The sequence below is a fragment of the Gallus gallus genome, chromosome 2, assembly GCF_016699485.2.
Source record: "Gallus gallus isolate bGalGal1 chromosome 2, bGalGal1.mat.broiler.GRCg7b, whole genome shotgun sequence".
NCBI classification, from domain to species: domain Eukaryota; kingdom Metazoa; phylum Chordata; class Aves; order Galliformes; family Phasianidae; genus Gallus; species Gallus gallus.
Window position 1 is genome coordinate 105968070 of NC_052533.1, and position 17910 is coordinate 105985979.

The 17910-nt window shown below is 38.1% G+C and overlaps 1 protein-coding gene across 6 annotated transcripts in view; it reads right to left on the bottom strand.

Annotated features, from left to right (window-relative positions):
* TRAPPC8 (trafficking protein particle complex 8) overlaps positions 1–17910 on the bottom strand; it is a 50105-nt gene that overhangs the window by 31873 nt on the left and 322 nt on the right. For 2 of the 6 annotated variants that reach the window (XM_004939820.5, XM_004939819.5), the window contains exons 2-8: positions 11934–12128; positions 9017–9100; positions 5397–5486; positions 4154–4328; positions 3628–3781; positions 2090–2177; positions 1083–1330 (exon numbers count right to left, since the gene is read on the bottom strand). In XM_004939820.5, coding sequence (XP_004939877.2) covers positions 1083–1330; positions 2090–2177; positions 3628–3781; positions 4154–4328; positions 5397–5486; positions 9017–9100; positions 11934–12128 — 1034 coding nt within the window. Of the gene's footprint in view, positions 1–1082; positions 1331–2089; positions 2178–3627; positions 3782–4153; positions 4329–5396; positions 5487–5921; positions 8074–9016; positions 9101–11933; positions 12129–17389; positions 17876–17910 lie in introns of those variants that run through there. The other 4 variants (XM_015282601.4, XM_004939821.5, XM_040695678.2 and 1 more) reach the window with 3 other exon arrangements.

Sequence of the window (17910 nt, forward strand, 5' to 3'; positions counted from 1 at the left end):
TAAACCTCAGACATGAAGATCTCAAACCTAGATATCTTAAAGGTCCTTTCCAACCCAAACCATTGTTTGATTCTACAACATTTCAATGAAGAAAAAAGCAAAGATTTGATGTATCTGCTAGAATCTAACAGTATCAATTTTTGGTACGGGTTTAATCTGAAATCTACACTAAATAATATATATCAAGAGAGAACATTCTTCCCATCATCATGTGAAGTACCTACCACCACACTGCACACAGGGAATTACCACTCCCCTTGTCTAATAAAGCTACATCTCTTTTAAAAGGTAATATAAAAAAATGAAACATTATCATCACGTTTTTCCTACAGTTATTAGGAATATATTACTACATTCCTACCCATAAGGCCATTTGCTATGTTTTATTTCATCCTAAAACTTCCACAGTATAAAACAGCAGCCAGCATAAACAAAATCCCAGAACTCAAATCAGGGCAGCTGTATAGTAACAACAAGCCTCACACTGAAAACGACAGATGAACCAGACCAATTCAGTTAAAACAGAGTTCAGTTAACAGGCAGATATTTGGGTATAAGTCAACTGCTAAGTACAGTAATTTAACTGTACTAATTTAAGTCAATCAATTGTTCCAGCCCTCTAAGACCAAATAGAAGTGAAATACCTACAAAAGAAAGGATCTTACTGTGATGAGAACAATTTTAATGCATGTCCTTGCCTTAATATAAGCATGAAATTAGGTAAGATACCACAGTTCCAAAGAAAGACTTCTAGGTACCACACTTCAAAAAACCATAGTTTGAGAGATTAATTCTCAGCTACTGATATCCGAACAGGATTGCATGATTTAGGATGTCCATGCATTTCTCTTGGAAATTAAAGCATGCAGCTTTTCTAGAGACAATTATTGATGGAGAAATGCATCCCAGCTTTGGTGATGTGTTCAAATGTTGAAATGAAAAGTACATTTTGGTCCTCATGCTAGAGTAGTCCAGTAGAAACAAAGAAATAATCCTGTAACAGCTCAGGCAGGTTTTCACAATGAGCCACCATACCCAGACTTGTACCACTACTGATTTTGATTACAAGACTAAATGCTGACCTGATCATTAAGTTGCCGAATAGTCTTCTCTATATGTGGCAAAAGTCCTCTAAATGTGAATTCCTGTATGAACTGCCTAATTCGATCATGATCCGTGAGTGTTAAACAAGCACCATGAGGTGTTCCAGAATTTGATTTCTTTGACTCCTGCAATGATGTAGTAGCCTTCACATAATCAGTGCTATCCAAACTGCTGCTGGGATGATCCAGTTGAAGGGGATGAGTCTTGAAGTTGTTTGACAGGCCATCTGTGAAAAGATTGAAACATCAAAACCCTTGTAAATATGAAGTTACTTACACATTCATGGTTTTAAATGTCATTTTTATTAAATTAACTTAACTCAATGCTTTCACTATTCGAAATTCTGCTAGAAAAACAATGAAAGCATTAAACTCAAAGTCAAACATTTCATGAAAAGACAGAAATGCAGCAACAGTGGATACACCGGAACCACTCACTTCTGTGTTCCTATTAAAAACTTTAGTTTTCCATGCCTTCCTTTTCCTAAAAAAAGAAAAAAATTCAACCTACATCACAGTATACAAGTCTAGACAAGTCTAATACATCAGTATCATCTCATTTTAATGAAACATATCATGAGGTCCATCTCCAAATTAACATCAATCTAGTAGATAAATGACTGTTTTGCTTTGTGGACATGAGGTTACATACCTTTGTGCATTTAGAAAATTACTATTTGTAATTACTTAAGAGAAAATAAGCAATGTTTGTAGTTACTATTTTTTTTTTCAATTTCAGTTTATAGACTACCTTACATTTACTCTATACCTTGATTAAGCTTCTAGACTTGAAACACTTATCTTAATGTATTAAATTACTTCCAAAAATTATTCATGAAGTTTCAAACCAGTTTAACACTTGTAATGTAGCACTACACTTAAGTGCACATCCAAACTTGACCACCACTCAGAAGTGACTGCTCTTGCATGCAAGGAAGCTCTATAAAAGCTATCACACTGAAGTTTTGAAGGAAGTTAAAAGATACCTTTAATTTCATTATCTAAGCCATCTGATATCAAGTGATCAGTACTCTTGTTTGATATGACAGTATAAGGACAGTCTTCGTAGCAATCCTACCAGAAGGGAAAAAGAAGTTAGAACTAAGAATCCAAGAACACCCTTTAAAAAAAAAAATCAGTAAACAGTAGCTGTTAACTTTAAGTTCACTAGATAAGAAAGCACACTCAGCTAAATGTTCATACATATTCACTGAAGCAGTTTGTTGAGTCCTTAAGGTCCTGTCCTATTGTGCAGATAAAAATTATAATCAACACCAGATAAAGCAAGTATCTTCTAGTCTTCTCAAAATAGCAACACTGACAACTAAAGCAAGCAGCTTCAGTAACTGATTGGAGCCCTTACATAGTAATGCCTACAGCAATAAATATGTGCTCCCTAAAGCAACTCCTGAAGCTCAAAAAAAAACAAACCAGCAACACAATGTGGTACAGTTGACATGGAAAAAACAGAACTAATTTATGGTGGAATATTACTTACTGGCCCTCTTAACAGCTTACAGAATACAAATGGCTTTGACTTACCAGCGCCAACTAGATTTGGTAAGGAGCTATGAGTCACACATTTTTTAGTCATATACAGTTAGAAAGGCAAGGCAGTCAAAAGCAAAATTTAGAAGGAATATTTTTGGTCTTGAAGTCAAAAATACAGACTTACGACAAACAAACCAATACTCTGAACTAGCATAAGCTATCATTTGCCACTCTTGCAAATGACAGACTAGATTTGACTGCAAGAAATCACCACAAAAAGAGCCACATAGCAAACTACAGGACAGTAGGAAAAACAAGAATTTTGAAACTAAAGAAATTAATAAAAATGAAGGTATGAATGGACACTTCTGCTTGATCTACTGCAGGCAACCTCAGGCATCTATTATTTCAGTTTAATTCAGGTACTCTAGTGCTTCCGAGTCTCCTGCAGTGACTTTAAGGAGCACGGAGGACAGCTCCTTGGAAGAGGACTCACCTTACATTTCCACACAAAGGTCAAGTTAAAAAACAATACACATTTTACATAGCTTGACTACCTATTAGCCTATTTTGTAGAACCACATATATAAAACTAAAGAAAAATTTAACACAACTAAAATCATAAAATCACCAAGGTTGGAAAAGACCTCTAAGCTCACCCAGTCCAACCGTCCACCCACCTCCAATACCTCCATACATCCCCCATTATAACATCTAGATGTTTCGTGAACACCTCCAGGGGTGGTGACTCTGTTACCTCCCTAGACAGCCTGTTCCAGCACCTGACTACTTTCAGAGGAGATCTTTTTCCTAACATCCAACCTGAATCTCCCCTGGCACAATTTGAGGCGATTCCCTCTCATCCTGTCCCTAGTTATGTGGGAGAACAGGCCAGCCTCCACCTCATCACAACCTTCTATCAGGTCATTGTAGAGAACGATAAGGTCTCCCCTGAACCTCCTCTTCTCCAGAAGAAACAATCCTGTGAGCATTTGTATGCACCTTATAAGTTGTTTTTGAAACACTGCAATACCTGGTTCTGAATGGAGTTTTTTTGAAGGTACTGGCTCCAAGGGTCTGGTATCTGTTCATCTGTTCCTCTGTTAGATACTCGAGAATTTATTTTCAGCAAATAGCAACCCTGAGTTCCATACCTCTGTTTCATCTCTTCATAAATGGAGTCAGCTCTGAAAAAAGAAACAGTAACATCTAGCCTGTCTTGATATTCAACCAATTCCATTATGAGTGTTTACCACAACAAACTACCCTAGACTACTTATCCACAGGATTTAGAATAAAAATTCATGTTTTTAAACTGGTGCCTCACACAAGAATAAAACCAACAATCTCTGAGAATTAACTCAGTGAGCCAGCAAAGAAAGCTTTAACAAGCCAAGACTAATTATTTTTATCTTATATAACACAAAAATTAGATTAAAAATACTACTTAAAGAAGACTGTCTTGATAACTGCAACAGATTAATGTTGTATGTCTAAACCTAGCAGCAATTTATAAATGCAAGTATTTCAAATAGTTTATCTGAAGACAGACCACCTACCTCTGCTCTTCACCTGAGCTTACATCGTGCAGTAACACATAGTACTTGAGTGTGTTTGGTATAAACCATTTTGGATAAGAGTATTCACTACTATGCTGAATTCGATGTTGTTCTTGCGACAGCTTCAGAAACTGCTCCACAGGCTCTGGTTCACTCGAAGAAACTACAAGCATACCTAAACTCATGTTAAGGACATTAACCAGAACAGCCCGCTCATCAGGAACAGCCAATGATGATAAAATAGGCAGTGTATAAAACAAACATTGCACACATCCTATTTATCTTATGCCAGTAAAACATACTACCATAAGAGCACATGTAACTTGAATTCAGTCTAAATCTCAACAGAAGCAGTATTTAGACAGTCATTTAGCTAACATTTGTAAGTGAAACAAGAACTTTGTTCCAGCTCTGAAACTAAACTCACATTTACACTGTTACAGAACAGCCTAATACTTTCTTTAATATTTCAGATCCAGATCAAACATGAAACCTATTTTTTGTACAAATACAGCAGATGTTCACTTCCATTTTCAAATGCTTGAAGTGAATGTAACTTCCTTAAGGTATCACCTGAGCAACATTAACAGCCAGGATTCATAAACATAGCAACACCTGCTGTGTAACAAGCAGATGTGTTCCAATTTTTACCTTAATGCAACTCCATTATCGCTAATAAGGAACAACCTGCTCTGCCACATCTGTTCAAACTACAGACATTAAATCAAAGAGAACAGAAAGCAAGTTGTAGTTTAAACATTACTGCATTGTAGTAGTCAAGGGTCAGAGCCATTTTTTGCCAGATTAATTCTGTATCAGATTCTCTCAAATGGCAACAACTTCTTGTCCCAAACAGATGAAAGACTTTTTTTTTTGGCACACTCTTTCCAATCTCCCCCCCTCCATCTGCTAGCAATGCTATAAAAGGCTGCAGGTACATCCCAAGCACACAGGTCTTTGTTGTGCTTGAGATATAGCCAGCAGATACCTAAAGAGCCATAGCAGAAAATATTCTAGGGTAAGTAAGCTTAAGATACACGTATAATCTTAGAGTTCAGTTTGACATATAAAGAAGTGTGGGCTTTTATGACAAAGAGAACCCCAAACTCTTAACAAAATTATCGTCTATGCTCAGACATATCAAAAAGGGCATATTTCAAAGCACTGTGGCAAAAAAGCAATTGTAAAATTTCAAAGTCTCCTGCATTACTGCAGCCAGATCTGTGCAACACTCAAAGGATACATGCAACATAGTGGTTTAGGAACTCATGATCTGATGCAGGCATGGACTGAAGAAAGCATTCTCTGTAAGACTCAAACCAAGGAGTAGTAGCTGAAATACACAATAAAGTAATACCAAATGTAATTATTTAGCCAAACTTCTGTTTAGTCATTTATAAGAAAAGGAAACATGAAGTAAATACTACACCTGAAAGTAAAACTTGCAAACTCTGACAGTCAGAGTTTGCATGGCCAATAAAGGAAGAGAGCAATCTAAGAAAGAAATTTCAGAACATACACAAGGAGGAAAAATTAACTATTTGAATCAAATCCTGTGAAACTGAACAGCATCTTAAGTATTAACTTCTTCAGTATTTTGGCTCACCTATTCAGTTCTTGTAAGAACTCCTTACCACTCCTCTAAAAATAGAGGCTTGGGAAAGTAAAAAATACAAAGTTCTTCTATCACTGTATTTGCCTACTGTAGGCATGTTAACAACTGAGAAGCAAAGTTAATTTTTAACTGTGTAAAGGAACCAGGAATTACCAAAGCCCTATCCTGACAGTTTTTCTGAAGCTTTTTGAAAGCGTTGTGACTTGGCTTGACAGCAGTCCTCTTCCTCCTCTGGGCTAAAATAAACAGCAACAGTTTAGTTGTCAGCTGACCAAGCAGAGATCCAGAAAGCTAAAAGTTCAGATCTACATTGTGCCATTAGTGCCTTATTATATTAACCTGTCATGTATCAACAACCTTTTACAATAGAGACTTTAACATTTAAGAATATCAGCTTAAAGGAAGTGAAGCACGTCTGGGATATTCAAAGAACATAAGCTTAGGAATCCTGTCTGATTCTTCCCACAACAACATAGCCATGAAATACTTGCTCCTTTCAGAACTGTTTTACTGTCATCTTAATTCTGCATCTCCTTTGCCTACACAGGAAAAACAGACCCTAGAGATAAACTAATAAATTTTTCATGACCTGACTTTACACTGAAAGGTTAGAATCCAGAGTAAACTCACCTGCAAACTGGAAAACAATAGCTGGTACAGAAAAATGTTTTAATTTCTGAAGGTATTTGTTCTCCTTATAAGGCACCAAGAATACATATTACTTGGTTCAACTCAACGTAAAGACTCTCTAAAACTGACCTCCTCTTGTTACCTCCCAAACCCTTAATCTTCTGGCAGACTTCAACAAACTGAATTCAATTTGTATGTTGCAATTATCTTCTAGTGCACTAAGTTAATGCTTTTTGCTTCATAGTATGTTGTCCAGACATCTGCTATCAGCTTCATCCACAAAAGAGTCTGATATAATCACACCTCACAACTGAACTGAGTCTACTATTCAGTACATCTCACATTACAAGTACAGCAATAGAAGGCAAATTTCTAGAGGTCACATATCTTCCTAACTAACTGCTCTTTGATTTACTGTATAAAAAAAAGCTTTGGTTTTATTAAGCCTATCATGTGCATAAATAGATACCTGGAAAAACGTATATATATTTGAATAAGGAAAGATACAGTTTATTACTAAAACATGCCATGAGAAAATGACTCATGCATATTTTTCAGAAGTATAAGGCCTTGTAGCCATCAGGGTTCATATCAAACAAAGTTAAACTAGGCCCCACCTTGAGTACTGCGTTCAGTTTTGGGCACATCAGCACAGAAAGGACATTGAGGTGTTGGAGTAGGTCCAAAGAAGGGCAACAAGGCTTGTGAAGGGCTTGGAGAATATGCCCTACAAGGAGACACTGAAGGAACTGGGGCTGTTTAGACTGGGGAAGAGGAGGCTGAGGGGAGACCTCGTTGCTCTCTTCAAATACCTGAAAGCTGATTGCAGTGAGAGCAGGGTTGGTCTCTTCTCACTGGTGACAAGCAACAGGATGAGGGGAAATGACCTCAAGTTGCGCCAAGGTAAGTTTAGGTTGGATATCAGGAAACACTTCTTTACAGAAAAGTTTGTTAAGCACTGGAATAGGCTCTCCAGGGAGGTGGTTGAGTCACCATTCCTGGATATGTTTAAAAACCATTTGGATGTGGTGCTGCAGGGACATGATTTAGCAGAGAGTTGTTAGAGTTAGGGTAGCATGGTTAGGTTGTGGTTGGAGTTCATGATCTTTAAGGTCTTTTCCAACCTGAGCAATTCTATGATTCTATGATTACGGTAAAAATTATAGAATGTAAGTATCACAGGATGCCTTGCGTTGGAAGAGACCTTAAAAGCCTACCCAGTTTCATACCCATGCCATCAGCAGGGCTGCCACCCACCACCTCAGCTGCCCAGGGCCCCATTCAACCTGGCCTTGAGTGCTTGCAGGGATGGGGCACCCACAGCTTCTCTAACCCACATTCTAAGTTAATCCAAATGTTAACTGCATTTTCATTTCAAGCTCTAATTTCAGTTTTCTCTTTCTCTTGAATTCAAGCACAGAAGTTTAAGAAAGCTAACAGATTCACAAACACCTATTTCTCACCCTTTCAAATTCAGCCTAGTAAATGTAACTGAATTCCCTCAACTTATCTACAATAATCAGTATTCATTCAGGGCTGTAACCATTTACATAAAACATACACCCTCCTCAAAATAAAAACAGTATTGGAGAAAAACTTCATACATTGTATTATTTAACATTACAGCAATGCACAGCAACACTGTCATTCAGTAACACAGATCTGTATGCTTTTCAGTTTCCCAGTATATGTTTATAGGAGGTTAAACAAGAGGAACTGAAATTTAAGTACCTTGCTAATTTGTCCAGAATTGTTAAGAAACAAAATTCGTACTTTCTGTTCATAAATACCAGCTTAAGTCTAAGTCTACTTCATTAGAAGTAGCATTTTTAGTTCAGTTATTTTAGGATTTTTTTTTTTTATTACTTCACAAAACAAGATGAATTTCATGGATACCAGTATCCTAGCACATTCAGAAAGTATTTAGTAGCACATCAATAAGACACTTTTGAAACGACAGTTATCACTCACTGAAGCCACAAGCTTTACTACTGTTTAAATCTGAAAAACACCAAAATCTGGCCATTTTACAAATCACAACATCAAGCTTTGCTTAAGTACAGAGGTCAACAGCCAATGCATTTTGGTAGAAACAAGTCTTAAAGATGTGCCACAAAGCTATTTGTTTTTAAGGCAGTCATACACCAGAAAGAATACCAACAGAGACACATGTGCTCTGGTACAGTTAACAGTTCAGTTTCAGTTTGCAAAGCACCACTATCCAGTAAGAGGAAAAAATATCTATGGAAAAGCAGGAAAACATGTTTGAAATACAGAACAGTGACTGTATACATTTCCATAGGACCAAACAAGGCAGTGCTTTTATAGCATCAAATCACTTCCCTCACCCCACCACTACACACTTATAGGACTCTATGGAAAGGCCAAATGATTTAGGTTAACAGCAGCAGAAATTCAGTTAAAAGAAAAAAAAAAAAATCAACCAACCACCACCAGCACTTCAAATTTATTTATTTTAGGGAAAAAAAATGGAGGAACACACATCTACATCAAGATAAGTGCTAAACAGTTGTAGAAGATGGTAAGGAGAGGTGGATGGAGCACAGAGAAAGAAATAAAGGGCAATTTGGCAAATTGGCACCAACCACAAAAGATACCTGAATAAACCGTGGATGTGTTCAGTTCCATCAAAGTCTCTTTCCAATTATTGTACCAAGGGACACTAGCTTTAACTGAGCGATCTGATAGAAAAAACATGGTATTATTACACTAAAATAGGTCAGGTTCAAACACGCTATTGGCTTTTATGCACTGGTAGCATGGAGAAAAATCTATACCATTCAGGACCATCAGGGACTGAAGACATTTAATTCTAGATAACTTAAGTCATGAACATTTCAAGCTCCTTCACATTTCACATTGTGAAGTAGAGTTACATGTAAATACAATTCTATCCTTCTAGTTGGAGTAAGACACCAACTTCCGAGATCTCTCAGCCTGTGATAATACAGCTAAAAGGTCTGCTGCTGGATGGTTGCCTCAACATTCTCCCTTCTATCTGTCATATCCTTTAAATGCTGAATGAGTTAGCATCGTGCTGCCCTAAACAAACAGTCATGGAAATGATGCAGCTGAAAGCTTATTTGGAAGAAAAAGGATTCAGCCTTTAGTAGGATCACTTCCCTTCATTCTCCGCATGCACCAGTATACGGGAGAGGCATGCGTGACTGAAGGCAAGCACCTTTTCAGCAATGAACCAGATCCATCAGTACAAGATCATGGAATCATGAATGAAACTATTAACAAATGAAACAAAGAAGAGTTGTAAACAATTGAACTGATTTACCAAAAGAAGATGAGCAGCAACTCTGATCAGGGTATGTCACATTTCATGGGGAAAAAAAATGCGTGTGTGTTTTCTGGTCAGGAATGAAACCCTACACCAGTTTTTAATAAGATGCCCTAACAATGTGGAAAAAAAATGTTTCTCAGGAAACATGATGTTTTCTAAGTAGAAAAACAACTATCTGACAAGCTAGATTTCCACACATCCTTCTACAATGTAACAAGAACCAGATTTCATTATCAAATATATTTGCCTTGTGTTCTGTGCCAAAGCCCTAAGGAAGTGTACCACAGAACTACAACACTTACAGTTTTATGATTTTTGGTTATTGGTATTTCACACCATAATAACATCATGTAGCGCACTGGGAGTTAATGCTCCAGTTCCAGGCACCTGTCCAGAAGGGAAGAAGAACTACATACCCCAGAACACTTTGCGGTAAGAGAGGAGATATAGCCCCTTGAAAGGTCACAAGACCTTCCCTTTTTTTTCAGCTTTCCTCCCTGCTGCTCGACCCAACTGTTCATCACACCTCAGCATTATGGTGAGGCCTTCAGTTCTTGAATGCTTTCTCTCTCATTATATTTGATTAATCAGCTTCAATTCTAATTATATTGTATTATAGTGCGTTATCTTGCATTCTGATACCATATTTAATAAATTAGTTTGTTTCACCTCAGATCATTGCAGCTGTTTTTAATTATTCTGGGGTCCCATTTCCCCTTTCCAGAGGCACAGATCTGCGGATCCCTCCGCCCCGCTAGTCACAGAACTGGGACAAACCACCCCATAAGCCATCAACAAAAACTCAAGAAGCGCTTCTGTATTTCTGTATGATACTCAACAGACGATACCCTCTCTTCTTTTCGCCAACCAAGCATACAGTCAGTCTGAATGAAAATAAGAAGCTACCCATTGAGAGACAATATGTGAGAATTATTTACTGCTGGAGCCTCAGATGTGATATGGAAAATAAATGGAGAGGTATTTTCTCCCAACACTACAAAGAATGGGATGATGAAGTCACAATCACTCTCTCCCCCTGCTTCAAAACTGAGACTAACAGAAATATTAAGACACATTCTCTGCACTAAAACAATTTTGCTTTCCTGGGAGTCTTCCAGGCTCCAGAATTCAAACAGACAAAAACTGTATTAAAACAGCAAGCAAATAACCCATCTTCTCAGATAAGGAGGTATGGAAACTAGAAAACAGCTCTCAAAAATAAGAGTTTTCAGAGCCAAGTCTTACTACTTATACATCAAATTGAAGATGTAGCTTCTCATGTTACGAACTGAAGTTGTAGAACTACACATTTTTCATTATCAACATTAAAAAATACAACATATTCATGAATTTACTGTTAAAAAGAAAGTATGAAAACTCTGTCTTTTCCTATAACAGACTCAACTTCCTCACTGCATGCTAAACTATGTACAACTAATGACTTATGTTTAAATAGGGCAATGCATACATGCTTTGAATTAAGTATGTACTCAAAGGCTTTAATGGATTAGGGTCTTAATTGGGAGGAGTTTAATCTTCTCAGCTCTCAAGATCAGATCTCAATTGCTGTTATTCACTATGTCTTACCTCTGGAGATCAGGGAAAAAAAAAATCACCTTTAAACCATTCTTCTAATAATTTTGACAGTTAAATACAAAGCACTGAGTTCAACAGAAAAAAAAGCATGAGGCAAAGATTTACTCATTTTTCCTCAAAACCTCCTTATCCATCAGTTGTTTATGATGACTTTATGAACTGTAAGCATTAAGCAGGAAGGGACTGACAAAATAAGCCAGGAGGTCTAACTTCAAAGTAAACCCACACACTAGTAATAACCCTGTTGGTATTCATCCAACCAAAGGTAACAGGTTAATATCTCAGACTTGCCAAAAAAGAAAAAAAGTAAAGATCCCTTAATCTGATAAGCTAATCAGAAAACCAAACTGAGATCATTTTCTATAGCATGGCACTTTCACATAAGTTCACAAGAACTACAACACTGGGAAGCAAATTTAACTTAGGAATTATTAATTGCATTCAACTATTCTTTTGAAGTGTATAAAAACAATATCTGAGTCAATTTTTATACTGAAAACTGCAATTATCAGAACTGATCAATCCTGAAGGCAACTTTAATGTGTGCTACAAACTTGACAGCAAAATTAGAAACCTTACAGTACAACCTGATTTGAATTACAGAAAAATACGATATCATTACTTACCACTAATGTTGAGATCATAATCTCCAGCTGTGATTACATTAGCTACTAGTCCTTCAGCAGGCTGACTGATAGACACAACATCATTCAGAAGTTTTCGAATGGCACCATGCTGAGGTGGGTGAGTAATAATGTTGTTGACAGCAATCTTCAGATTTTTAATTATGTGAAGCTGATTATTAGGATCTCTCATGTGAACTGAAAGAAAAAAAAATGAGTACAGATGTTACAATAGTTAACATAAATTAGCATTTCTCCAGCAAACTTCCTTAAAGATTTCTCCATTAAACTTCACTATTAATTTAATATCTCAGTCCATAATAACTGAGCATCAGAAAATGGAGGAGGAATTAGGGAGAAGGAATAAGTTACTTAATGCTCAACATTAAGTTCATTTAGACAAGCTGACAAAAAGGTAAGCAGAGCTTAGTTCAGAAGAATATCCACCCCAAGTAACAAGGTACCCACAAAATCCATAGCCAACACTCCTGCACGTCCCCTTCCTTGTGGAATGTACTTGACTTGCACTGAAAGCTTCTAGTAATTATAAGTGGAATGCACATCTCACATTCTGAGGAGCAGAATTAAAGGATATGCTCATTAAGTGTGATCACCGTACTGGGTTTCATTTGTTTGTTTTAAATAACAGGTTTAGAATTCTACTATTCTTCAAGAGACATCACAAAATTGATAACTTCAAAAAAGCGTTACTGAAAGTTAAATTTCTTGAGTGGTGAACTTCTGGTAGTTTGAAAACAAACTCATCAGTAGTAACAACAGCATGACTCACCCTGAAGTGTTTGCTTAAAACCAGAAGGAAACGATATGAGCATTAAATATGGATTTCAAAATTATGCAGAAGTCTGTGTGAAATAGTGCATTATTGCATACAGTCACAAAAACAACACAGGTAAAGAGTCCATGGACATAACGTTTGCGCAAAAACCACAAACAGATGACAAGTGTTTAAGTTAGTTCAGAGAGATTGCTTGTCTAGAGAAAGTAGATGCTTGCAAATAAACAATACTCCAAAAGAAAAGCAGATTCACTACTAAAATGAGCCTTATATTAACATCACACCATGGTTTATGCTGCCTGGGCTTTGCGTTACTTATCCCCAAAATAATTTCCTCTTTTTAAGAGGTACTTCTCTAAGAAATCCACCAGACAGAGAACATTGGGAAAGAAATAGTCCCAGATCCACAGGAAATAAGCATCTGAATTCCAGCACCAAGCCCAGAGGACAAATCAAAGTTCAACAAAGATGATTAATAAACAGCAACATTGCACAGAACATTAATGTTGAAACGGCACACAAATGCGTATATGCAGTTTCCTTTATTTTCCATATATTGAAAGCTAAACTATCACAGGCAAAGATCACACCTTCTTCCTCTAATAATAAGGAATTTCTTCTAATCCCCACATCCCTGCTTTAGTTTTGCGGTTTTCTGGGTTTTGTTTGTTTGTTTACTTTTTTAATTTGTTTTTCGGAGGGGAGAGTATGGGAGTAGGCATCAGAAGACCTCTCAGAGTCCTGAAAAGCAAGAAAATCCATCACAAGAAAGTTAAGTTTTACACTTATCTGTAGCAGCCTACCTTCCAGTTTAAGGTCTAGCTCTTTGATTCCTTCCTGAAAAGTGACCAAGCTACAGTCTCTCCTCTATCTTATAGACAGCACTACATTTTACCAGAAGCAATAATTTAAGCTTCATACAACTTGTTAATACAGAGCTCCATTTGTGGAATTGTACATTTTTTCCCCCCCACCATATCAGGTAGATGAATTATTAATTCTCAAATTACTAACACTACAGCTGCATGACTTCTGAAAAGACTAAATGCAGGAGGAACCAGCAGGGACACAGAACTAAGAGACCAGTTTGTCTTTACCAGTGCAGCTATAAGAAAACTCATCCCTGCTGTCTCTCCTATAGCCATGAACACGGGAAACACATAAATGCACATACAAGATATAGATGATTCTTTTGGCATACATACAACCCTAAGGACTAACAGAAAGAACATAATTGGACATTCAGAATTCTTGCCTTAATCCTAATAAAAATCTATTACAATCTATTTCCTTCAGTAGTTCACAATATATAACAAGATCTCAGAAAAGTCTTTTGTCCAAAGTAATAATGTGCACTAGAATATCTTTTCTATCAGAAGCTGAGAAAACTCAAGCAATGGCTAAAATCCTCATGAAAAGAATTTTAACATCAAACTAAGCTCACCAAATAAACTGCCTTCCCACTACACTTCCTTCCTTAAGGCTGAGAATCAGACAGCTATGAGAAGTTCCCCCCCCTTACACTTCAAGGGCAAAAAGATGCTTTGGTTAAAGAGTAACGAAAGCTATCTTGAAGCAACACTTGCTCCTTGAAGTATACACTACTTCTTCCACCAAGATACGATTAGCTCATACAGCATTTTTAGAGCACCTTAAAAGAAAATAATGAGGTGCTATGTTAAACAAAACTTGCCTACACAAAATGCACTCTATGCAACTACCACCACCAAACACGGCAGTTAAAAATACTGCTGCTTTGAGAATAAATGTGAAGGTATAAAATCTACAATACACTTTGAAATAGACCTTATTACTTTCAAGAAAGGAAGTTTGAGATTTTGTTTTTTGTCTAAAGTCAAAATTTAATTGGAAAAATGAAGTTGTTCTCTCACCTTTTTTTTTTTAATCATTTATCATTAAATAACAAAATGTAGTTTAATTATCAACGTCTACGCTACCACACTTAGAAGCACTCTCAACTTGCACTCAGGATTTCCTAACATCACTACTTGCTTATGTTGATGTAGCCAAAAATACCCTTGCAATCTATCAAGTCATTTGAGGGCAGAAGTTCATCAGTAGATTAGTACTGACCAGTACTTAGCACAGAGGCCCACTGCATCTACCTCGTATGTTTGTGGGCTTCTGTTTGAAATGAGCTGACCTCCTTGGGCTCAGCGACAGCAAGAAGCAAATGGTTCAATACCACCTGAAGAGCCAAGCAGCAGTCTGGGCTTTCACATCTCTTAATGTTTGAAGAACGAGCAACAGTTACGCAGTGTGAAGTCCATCTCAGTTTTGATGAACAGAAACTATTTCGCACATAGATCAGGAGTTTCATTTCCTTCTCTAAGAGAGAGCACTGATGAACATACAGTCTTTGGTAAGTTACAGAAATCCTAGACTACAGAGGAGAATCTATATTGTAACTGGACTAAGAACACAGCAGCAAACCAGTGAAGGACCTTTTCAATTTAACAGAAGAATACAGGAACTAACATAGGTGCAATAACAATGAGCATGAATACAAGAGAGTTTATGTTACAAATTCAGTGAAGTCACCGTCAGGTAAAGAAATAAGTACTGATAACAAAACTACATCCTGCTTCCTTCCCTGTTAAGAAATTAGTGCTTAAAACTGAAGACAGCAAAACAATCATAGATAATAAAACAGTCATTGGAGGCAAGTGCACATGCACACAATCTGCTGTGCTATAGGCCGCTTCTCTCAATTGGCAATGAAAAGCACCATGGAAAAACATTAATGCCTGGCCAAACCTACTATCACACCGCAATTCCAAAACTTCTACTGTTTCCAGAGCCTCATATATGGGATACAGTTAGCAGCATTCATGCAACAGTGATTGTGCAGACTGCAACAAGCACGCTCTCCTGTCACTGACAACCTTGTATTTGGAAGATAAGAGAAATTGTTTACCATTGTGCAAACTCTACAACAATTTCACTGCACTTAACTAGTTCTGTCTGAAGACAGCAGAAGAAGCTGAAGATGACAGAAGAAGCACTTCGTACCAATCTGCCTACCCTCAAACACACACCAGCTTTCACCACAAGAAGTTACTTACTGCACACAGCAATGCATTTTCCATGAAGTTGGCAGAGGAAGTCACAGTGAGTGAGTGGAGTGAGTGACTGCAATCCAGCCAGCAGTGTGCTGAACACTGTGACAGCACAAGGTGGCCACAAACCTCACTGCACCCAGCTGCAGCGTATCAGCTCTCCCAGCCTGGGTCAGGCCTTGAAAAGGGTACTTCTCACTGTCAGTTTGGCAGCTTAGAGACAACAGTAAGGATGCCCCTTCCCAAACATTCCTCATGACAATCTCACACCTGTGCCTAAGAAATGAAAACTGGATCACGGTGATTTAGATAAAAAAACAAGCATGTTTATTTATACAACTACACTATAGAACCTACAGAACACCTATCAGAGAAATATCAAAAGTTATGAGTTAGTAAGACTTAAACAGTAGAGCTTTCCTATGCAAGTTTTCAGAGGAATACAGAAAAGCATTATCAGAATCCCAACTAACAAGATCAAAGCCTTACAGCACATGGAGGGAACTTAAACTTTAGCCACAACCAACTCCTTTAGAGAGTAAAAATAGGAAGAACAATGGTTCAGTTTATAGGCACTGATATGGCATAGGGATCTGCACTTACACTGGAATACTGAGGACCATCAAGGTTTGGAAGTTCCTTAACTGCTACAACAGTCAGAACAAAAAATAGTTACAACTGAGCAACAAGAAAACTAAGTGTCCTTCAGAATGAATGCTTCACTTCCAGCAGTATGCCTGGTTTTGTTTTCTACATGCATTACTTTTTACCAAAGGACCGAAACAGATGTATAAGTAATATTAGGAACTTCCAAACTTCAAGGGTCTGAACTTCTGCCTTTGTTGTTTTGTTTTCATTTAATCTGTGCTGCACTCCACATAGCTCGTGAGTGTAACAAGGCATAAAAAAAAACATTTATAGAGAAGTAATAAATATGATTATTATGTTTTCTAGGCTTGCCAAAAAATAAAGGTAAACTTTCACATATACTGGCTTTCAAGCTGTTGCCATTCACTTAAACAACACAAAACACCTAGCTTGAGAGAGGCAGCACAAGCCTCATCTTCCTGCTCTGTTTTCTCAACACAAGACACAAAGCTGAAGTCTCTCTGAGCCAAGTGTCTGCCAAAAACCTCATCTGACAAAAGCCACCGCATTGCTACACTGGTGTGCAGTTCTGCAGTTCTTTTCTGATAACCAGTGGACTGAAAAGCATAGATTAGATTAAGTTATTGCCTGTTTTACATATTAAAGAACCTGATTCTTTTCTTCAAAGTGGTCAATTCCTAATTTTACTGGGATTCTATGTGATCGTTTTTAATCTATACCATATAAGCAGTTCAGCTCTCCCCTTCTGTCTGCACAGCTCCCACTCACAGGAGCATCAACAAAGAAGCACGTATGACAAAACAACAGGTGAGAGAATCATAGAATGGCTTGGGCTGGAAAAGACTCTGAGGGTCATTCAAGTTCCAGCCCCCCTGCCACAGGCAGAGCTATCAGCTGTCAGAGCAAGTACTACACCAATTGCCCAGGGCCCCATCCAACCTGGCCTTAAACACCTCTACAGACAGGGTACTCACAGCCACTCTGGGCAATACGTTCCAGCACCTCACCATTCTCTGAGGAAAGAGCTTCCCCCCAGCACCTCATCTAAATCTCCCTGCCTTTAGTTTAAAACCATTCCCCCTTGTCCTATCACTACCTATCCGTGTAAACGCCTTCCAGAACGCTGGTTGTGATTTCAGCTGCAGGAACACCCACGCTTTCCGAAGCTGGGTAGCAAGAAGGCACACAGCCAGAGAGCTGCCTCCAAACATAAGGCAGACAGCAGCTTGGACGAACGCGCTTGGAAGACACCCATCCCCTCGACCGTGCCGCCTTTCGCGATGTCTCCAAGAACAGCCTAACTTCCAAGATTACATAGAGCAATAAATAAATAAATAAAAGCCAAACAAACGGAAGCAACCCAGCCAAAGGGCAACCCGGCCAGCCCGGTACGCCCGGGCCCGGCACCGGCAGGCAGGGGAAGGCTGCTGCTGCTCCTCCCCGCCCTGCCCCTCGCCCCCGCGGAAGGAAGGGAGCAGCGCCGCCTTCCCCGCCC